Below are 8,541 nucleotides of genomic sequence, written 5' to 3'. Positions count from 1 at the left end.
CTTTCTCCTTTCTCCCTCGAAGACTCTCATTCTAAAGGGAGCCAAAAGCATTCTAGACAGGAAGAAATTATACACAGAGGGTGACAGAATCTGAGCAGAGAGACTTGTATTTATGCCCCTCATTCTGTTACCATTAGAACATGATCCTTTGACTAGTCATATTTCTGCATAGCCTTCCATGTCTAAGTATAAAAATAGACTACTTCTCTTTGAAGCCTCATTTCTTATTTTGTTTTTTTTTCTTCTCTTTGGTAGTCTTGAACTAAAGATCTTCCTGTCTCAGCCTCTTGAGTACTCGGATTACAGAGAAATGCTACCAAACTGACTTTGAGGCTTTCCGTTCTGAAGATAGGTTCCTGTACCATGGAAAACTTTGAGTGTATGAACTTTTTATGCTTTCTTATTGTTCTCCTCTCTTTTGTGATAGCTGTGTAAGTTTTGTTGCTCATGATGAGTGAGAAATGGTTAGACACATTTCCATCCCAACAAAAGAAAGTAAGAACTGGCCACCACTGTCTCATACCTGTGATCTCAGCCACTATCTAGAGGATTGAAGTTTGAACCAGACTAAGCAGAAAAGTTTTTGAGACGTCATCTCCAGTTAGCTAGTAAAAAGGCAGGCTGGAGATGTGGCTCAAATGGTAGAGCACTATCCATAAATAAGAAAGTTGTTTGCAGATAAGAAGGTTGCAATGGTGTCGAAACTCTTCATATAAAGTACTTTCCTTCATATTTACATTTGTTTTATATACACTATTCAGACAATATTGAACAAAAAAGTGTGAACGCTGGGCCTTGGGCATGCTGGGCAAATATGCATTCTGACTAATCTGTGCCCTGCAGCAAGCAAACAATTCACACACACACATATCTGTATATATATATATATATATATATATATATATATGTTTTTATTGTAAAAGTACTGTTAAGAGGGGTTACAGTTACATGAGTAAGATAATGAGTACATTTCCTATCGAGCTTTGTTACTTCCTCCTTTGTTTTCCCCCTACCATCCCTTCCCACCCCACCTCCCTCCCCCCCTCAAGTTGTAAAGTTCATTTTCAACATAGTGTCTTGTACATCTCATTGTTACAATGAGTCAACCTGTATCATTATTTCAGCATTTTGTTATTTCCCTTCCCCTCCCCAAATTAGAAAAATGTATATACAAGATGCAGGGCATGGACGTCAAATACAGTGAAAACAGGGGTTATACTGTGGGGGAAGAACATACAAAAGAGACAAAAATATCACATAGTGCATTTTAAATACATTAAAAACAATAGCAAAAAAGAAAAACCCATTGTGTCCCTATTATGGGGTTTATTTCACTTAACATCATCTTATATGGTCATATGTACATAGCTTTAAGCAAACAGTTCTTAAAAAGTATTTTTTAAAATAATTTGTCACCCCACAGCAATTGTTTTGTTTTCTCAAGTTTACTTCTAGCCTTGAACCATATTCCTGTTAATTTCTAAAAACATTTTAAGAATATTCAGTATGTCACTTAGTACTGATCTTCCCAGCTAAGTTAATAGAAATAATTTTTTGCATTACTACATAGCTTTTCATTTTAATGCTTTATTCTCACTATCATTATTGATCTATCAATATTTATTATCGTATTACCTATAATGGGCCTATAATGAATTTAGTATAATATTTTTAAGCTTAACGAATTTTAATTAGTATGCAGTGATTGATAATAATTCTAAACATAAGGAATTCCAGAAGGCAGAATTATCGAGATAGTATAAACAGATGATATAATTAATCTCCTTTCAAACAATCTTACCAGGGTGAGTATTCTATTGACATCCAGCTAATAAAAAGTGAATTTCTATCTTGATTTTTTGTTTGTTTGTCTAGAGATCCTCTTTCTCCATTTGTGTTTACACAGTAATGTGCCCTTTTAGAATAAAAAAACCTAGAGGTGCATTCCACAGAAATGCAATACACTGCAGAGAAGCAGCAGGGAGCCTGGAAAACATGCGGGTTTGGAATCAAACAGACTTGGACTGCTGAGCTTTGAAATGTTATGTTCTGCAGAAAGATTTGTTCAAGAATGTTCATCATAGCTTTATTTGTAAGAGTAAAGGATTTGAAACAACCAGGTGTCCATCAATAGGAAAAATGGATAAATGGGTGCATTCACTCATGGAAAAGAATTCATCAATAAACAGAATGTACTACTAACACACACAAAAGCTTGGATGTGTCTCAAATTATGAAAGAATAAGGTATTCTTTATTATAGGAACATTTAGAACAGGCAAAGGGAACTTATTTGGGGGAACAACCAGAACATTAATTCTAGAGATTAGGAATTTGTTCAGTAGAGATATGAAAGAACTTTCTGGAAAACTGGTCATGTTTCATAACCAAATAGGAAAAGAGGTTATAAGTCTATGTGTTTTCCTGAATATTTAAATAAGCACTGTTGGGATTTCTGTTCTGAATTATATGTAAAATTTTCCTGAAAGAAAAAATAATCTAAGTAAATATTGATGGCTAATTTATGATACTCATAGGAACATTTTAACTTTAAAATACACAAAAACTAATATGAATCAATGGACACATTGAAAAATTGGGTGACGGATGAATGGACAGCATGTTAAAATGTGGTTATAGAATGCAGATTTGTTCCTTTGGTTCAAAATTATTATTTTTTTGGGGGGGTCCGGTTGTGGGGCCTGAACTCTGGGCCTGGGCGCTGTCCCTCAGCTCTTCAGCTCAAGGCTAGCGCTCTACCACTTGAGCCACAGCGCCACTTCCAGCTTTTTTTTTTCTTTTTGCTTATGTGGTGCTGAGGAATCGAACCCAGGGCTTCAGGCATGCAAGGCAAGCGCTCCACCACTGAGCCACCTCCCCAGCCCTCAAAATTATTATTATCAAACATTGGAAAATGTCTTTTTGATCTTGGGCCTATTTTTATAAACTTCCTAGCTATGATTTCTGAAGGATGGAGACAACAGTATTTACCTCACAAAATATAGCTTTTGATTCAATGTTTTGTCAGTTTATAATCACCGTAAATGCTTTGGGATTTGGCTGTATTGCCAGTGAGATATGGTCTAAATTGGTATGTTGAAAGGTTATGGGAGCCGGGCGCCAGTGGCTCACGCCTGTAATCCTAGCTACTCAGGAGGCTGAGATCTGAGGATCATGGTTCAAAGCCAGCCCGGGCAGGAAATTCCATGAGACTTTTATCTCCAATAAACCGCTAGAAAACCGGAAGTGGTGCTGTGGCTCAAGCAGTAGAGTGCTCTCCTTGAGCTGAAGAGCTGAGGGACAGTGCTCAAGCCCAGAGTTCAAGCCCCACGACCAACAAAAAAAGAAAAGAAAGAAAGAAAGAAAGGTTATTGGGGTGATGAAGAAATGAACTCTCTGCTAGTGGTGATTATATAGTCCTTGAGTGGAGGAATAGCTTCCAGTGATGGTGAGGGTCAGACCCCAGGGAAGAAAGACATGCTGGGGCAGTACTTACTCCAAAAGGATTGGCAGAAAGGAGAGAGAAGGGACAAAGAAAATGGTCACAGGCAATCATCATTTGGATGTTGATATTTTAAAAACTTATTATATGACTCACTAAAAGCTCTACTTCTGGGCACTTTTACTTGAAAAAAAAAAACCAAAGAACATTGAGTATGTACTGTTTCCCTGATTTTGTCTGGAGCAGGGGATACAAAGTGAAATGAATGTACAGACCTAGCTGCCTGTCTTTCTGGAGCTCATGTTCTAGTAAAGAACAAGATCTGTTGGGTTTACAGGACTCCGTTAGCTATAGGCATGTTAATATATGATATCCTTCTTTATTACTCATCCATCCTAAGGGTCATGGTCAGCACAATCAAAACCAGGCTATTGAAAAAAAAATTACACATTCATTTAACCAAAGTTTTGTGTGACACAAGAGATTTCGGAAATGAAGGTCAAAGGTGTCAAGGAAAATTGTCCATTTTTAGGCTTAGGTTTGATAAAGAGTAAACAGTTTATATAGGAATGTAAATGATTTTTTTTTTCTGTCGGTCGTGGGGCTTGAACTCTGGGCTTGGGTGCTGTCCTTGTGCTCTTCAGCTCAAGGTGAGTACTCTACCACTTGAGCCACAGCGCCACTTCTGGTTTTCTAGCAGTTTATTGGAGATAAGAGTCTCATGGAATTTCCTGCCCAGGCTGGCTTTGAACCACAACCCCCAGATCTCAGCCTCCTGAGTAGTTAGGATTACAGGCATGAGCCACCGGTGCCCAGCTTAGAAATGTAAATGAATGAAAGGATGTTTTACATTGAGTAGAAAAATCAGCAAGGCCTGGGCGTTCCCATTCTTCGTGGACTCGGTGAAACATTCCTTCCTCCTGAATATGCAGTAGGAGCCCTCTCTAGGGGAAACGGGAAAGAGAAAGGCCTTTCTAGATTTTCTGGCTTGGAGTAGTTGTATTTTCTATGACTCACAGGGTCATAGAATTCCTAGGCAGCAGGAATTCTGTTTTTTTACCACTTGCTTTGGGAGACAGGTGACCAAGAGACATGGGAGACAGGAAGAGATATGGGAAACAGAAGGGCAGAAGACCATCAGAGTAACTTTGCTTCTGAGGTTCTTTCAATATCCTTCAGCTCATCCCAGCATGCCAAACTGCCATACTATTATTTATTTATTTTCAAACTGCCATACTATTGAAGTAGCATGGTTCAAGCTTCAAGAGAGCCAGCAATATTTACTGAGTATTTATTCTGTGCCAGGTACTTCAATTGCCAGAGTAAACCACACAGAGATAGTCCACAATTTATGGGGCTTCTGATCTAGTAAAATCAAATCATAACTACATTTATTGAAATATGTGAGGAATATACTGAGAAAGAGAATTAGAGTATTCTTAAGGGAGCTTATAAAGAAAAATGTCACCTTCATGCCTGAGCAAAAGAAATGTGCCTCTCTGAATTTTTCTTTGATGCAACAGCATGAAGTGGGCACAGGATGGAGCCCGATTTGGTCAGTGGCTCTTGTCAGCCTCACAATGGGACAAAGAACAGAAGTAGGTACAGTAGTTGGCAAGGTGGTGAGTCATGTTGTTTCCTCATTCCTTCTCACTTCTCGTTGATGCCTGTGGAGTCCCTATATACTCTAGCTACAGAAAGCAAACTTAGAATTGCTGTTAACCATCTGAAAGTATTCCAGAATTGGATTTGTCTTATGTCTACTCAAATCACTACAACAAACACGGCCTAACACTTCCTGCTGACACAGGTCTTGAGGGGCACAAAACAAATTAATTATAGAACTCACCCATGTTAGCAACATTGCTTCATTCCTAGTGATTCAGAGCAGAAAGAAGATAGGAGCCAAGAAAACTTGAGAAATATGTGTGTTTGTCACAGGCAAGGACTTCAGTACCCACACTTTTATAGCACACCTTGGGAGCAAATAAAAACAGTCCTCTAAGCCATTTTGCACTACTCATTCTGTAGTGGGGACAAGCTGATCTGGAAGTTGAACTTCTACACCCTTATTCACAGTGGGCTGTGCTATGGTGGTAAGGCTTCCATTTTCCAGCTCCATCAGCAGACACACAAATAGGGACATAATACTAGTGGAATTATTACAGGTTTACGTCCCAGTGCTACCTGACTCCTTGAAAGATAGGAAATATCTACTGATGAGTAAGGAAATGTACAATATGTGAAACCTGCTTCCCTGTCCAGATGAATGAATAGGATTAAAAGCTGCATTTATAGTACCATTTCAAGGTTAAGAAAAGCTAAAAGCTAGATATGAAAGTGCATACCTGTAACTCTAGGCTGATGTGGGAAGATCATAAGTTCATGACCAGACTGGGCTACAGAGCAAGTTGGAGGTTGTCCTAGGATACATAAGAATCACCCTAACTACTCAAGAGGTTGAGACCTGAGGATCTCTGCTCAAAGCCAATCCAGGAAAGAAAGTTCTTGAGATTCTTATTTCCAATTAACCACCAGAAAGGCTGCTGTTGGCTCAAGTGGTAGAGCTCTAGCCTTAAGCACAAAAGCTCAGGGACAGCACCTAGGCCCTGTGTTCAAGCCCAAAGATCAGCACAACAAGAAAAAGAAAAGCAAAAACAAATAAACTGAAAACATTTATTTTTATTCAGAAGGAAGCGAAGCCAAGGCTGGGAAGTTAGGCTATAGGAAAATTATGGCATTGGTTTCCAGCTTCTTAATCCCAGATCTGCTTTGGACTATCCTTGAGAATTCAGGCAAGTTCCTCAGCCTCCATCACTTTCTTCTGAAAAATCAGCATTTATCTCAATATTTTTTCAAAAGAACCATTCAAGTTAATGAACTTATCATAATTTCTGACACATAAGTACTTTGTAAATTTTAGTTTCAGTCCAATGGATGATCCCAGTTTTGTCTATAAGGGGTTTTGAGGCATATATACTACTAAAAGTATGTGGTAATTCTATAGGACTGCATATATATATATATATATATATATATATATATATATATATAATGGTAGTCACATGTCAACATAACAGTCCCTCTCACATCTCAATTTGTTTCATATTATATGATCACCATACCCATGCAACAGGTCATGCAGCCCTCTCTTTCTCTTTTCTCATTTGAGATCTGTCTTTACTTTCATTCAAAATCAGTGTAAATGTTTTAGTTACAAGTTCTGAATGATGAAAAGTAGCAAATGCTGAGGCACTAAGTACTGACCCATTCCCTAATTCTACTCTCCCCACCCCCATCTCCTTCTCCCACCCAGGCAAGCTTGCACCCTCATGGAAGAGGCAAGGTTACTTAGCTTCTCGCTTAAAGTCAATCATGCATTGAAAAAAAAAAAAAAAGCTGACTATGTTGCTACAAAGTTGATTGCAGGCCTGGATTTATCTGACAGGCCGTGGATAGAGAAGTATGTAAAGCATTTACCACTGACCAAAAAATCTGGTTAAACTGGTGTCATGACTTTTGAAATAACAGTCTTGCTATCAAAACAACAACAAAAATCAACACGCTTGTCTTTCTGGTACACCTTTGCCTTAATTGCTGTTCTTCAAGATCAACCGATACCATCTGTGAGTATTCTCCATCTGCACTTTCGGCTTGCATGTAAGTCGTGTGTGTGTGTGTGTGTGTGTGTGTGTGAGAGAGAGAGAGAGAGAGAGAGAGAGAGAGAGAGAGAGAGAGAGAGAGAGAGAGAGAGAGAGCGCGTTTGCGTGTGTGCAGTAGGAACTCCAGGACCAGCCCCAGCTCCTGGCCAGACTCTGAAAGGAGACTGTCGTCTGGTCCTGCTTCCAAGTCTTTTAACCTCTTGCTTCCAACTCTGCATCGAAGGCAAAAACAAATCTGGAGACCCGTCCCTCCCCTCGCCTGTGATAGGCTGCTTGGAATAGCAACAGCCTGTGTCACCGAAGAGGGCAAAGCCTTCGGAAATAGAAACAAAGTTGATCACAAATCACAGGGCTTTGCCCGAAGTTTTTTTTTTTCTCTTTTTTCCCCGCCCCCCCCACCCCGTTTCCCTCCAATCTTCTTCGCGTGGTACCATGGAGAAAGTGACCAGTGCTGTCCGTGGGGGCGATCGGGGTGGTTTGGTGACCGGGGAGAGGCTGTAACTCCTGCGTGACCATGGTACCTGTTGAAAACACAGAGGGCCCCAATCTGCTGAGCCTGAAAGGGAGACAGGCGGAGACCGATGGCAGCTGCGGAACCCGAGGCGGCCGGCATCCTGCCTGCGTGGGAGGTAAACGTGGGGCGGCGGGCGGCGTGATGGCCCGAGGGCCAGGCTGTGCCCGTGGGCCCCGCGGGGCCGAGGCGTGTGCGGGTGCTTGAGTCCTTGGGAGTGAGCTGCGTGCAGGAAGGAGGCGCTGAGGGCACGGGTAGGGGCGCAGAGCCACCCCCAGCTGCAAGGGAAGGGGTGAAGTTAGGCTGGAACTTCGATGCGTTTAGCCAAGTGTGAGTTACCTACACAGCCCGCGCTGGCGTGGGTCGCATCCAGGGCTTATATAATGAATGCAGTGTGTAACTCTTCTCATTTTGGAAAGGTTGTTCAGCAAACTGAGTTGTAATCAGACACACTTCCCCCCACCCCCATTATTTGTCACAAAGGGATAAAATAGGACAAGTGATCCTTGTAAGCACCGCTTTCTACGTTCACATTTTAAGGGGACATCTTAAAAGGATTAGTTCGTAGCTGATGAACATAACTTTCTTTGGAACCTAAGAGTCACTCTAAGTCTAAACCTTCTTCTTTCCTTGCTCCTACTTTCCTTAATACTGGCCTTTTGAAAGGACACTCCATACGTTTTCCCTTGCAGAAATGAAATTTGGAAGTTTTCATTCATTGGAGCTGTCTTTGTGAACACAAACGCCGGTCTTTATCTCCACATTTATGATCCCCACTACCACATGTCATGCTGCCTGTTCATTTAGTTAGCTAGCAAAGGAGTAGAGACTAGTTGTCAGATGAAGTGAAGGCCATTATGAATAATTCTTTTCTGCCTCCCACTTTCCTCAGCTTTTCTTCTCCTGAATCATACATTACAGTCCCAA

At 40.7% G+C, this 8,541-nt stretch overlaps 1 protein-coding gene across 1 annotated transcript in view; it reads left to right on the top strand.

Moving 5' to 3' along the window:
• Window positions 1-7,577: 7,577 nt before the first annotated feature.
• The window catches only part of Slc2a12 (solute carrier family 2 (facilitated glucose transporter), member 12), a 47,499-nt gene continuing 46,535 nt past the window's right edge, over window positions 7,578-8,541 (top strand). Inside the window, exon 1 of the mRNA XM_013026885.1 lies at window positions 7,578-7,732. Coding sequence (XP_012882339.1) covers window positions 7,618-7,732 — 115 coding nt within the window. The 5' untranslated portion in view covers window positions 7,578-7,617. The remainder of the gene's footprint in view (window positions 7,733-8,541) is intronic.

The sequence above is a fragment of the Dipodomys ordii genome, unplaced genomic scaffold (assembly GCF_000151885.1).
Source record: "Dipodomys ordii isolate 6190 unplaced genomic scaffold, Dord_2.0 Scaffold97, whole genome shotgun sequence".
Taxonomy (NCBI): domain Eukaryota; kingdom Metazoa; phylum Chordata; class Mammalia; order Rodentia; family Heteromyidae; genus Dipodomys; species Dipodomys ordii.
Note: the sequence above shows the minus strand (reverse complement) of the source record. Positions and strands in the feature narration are given on the sequence as shown.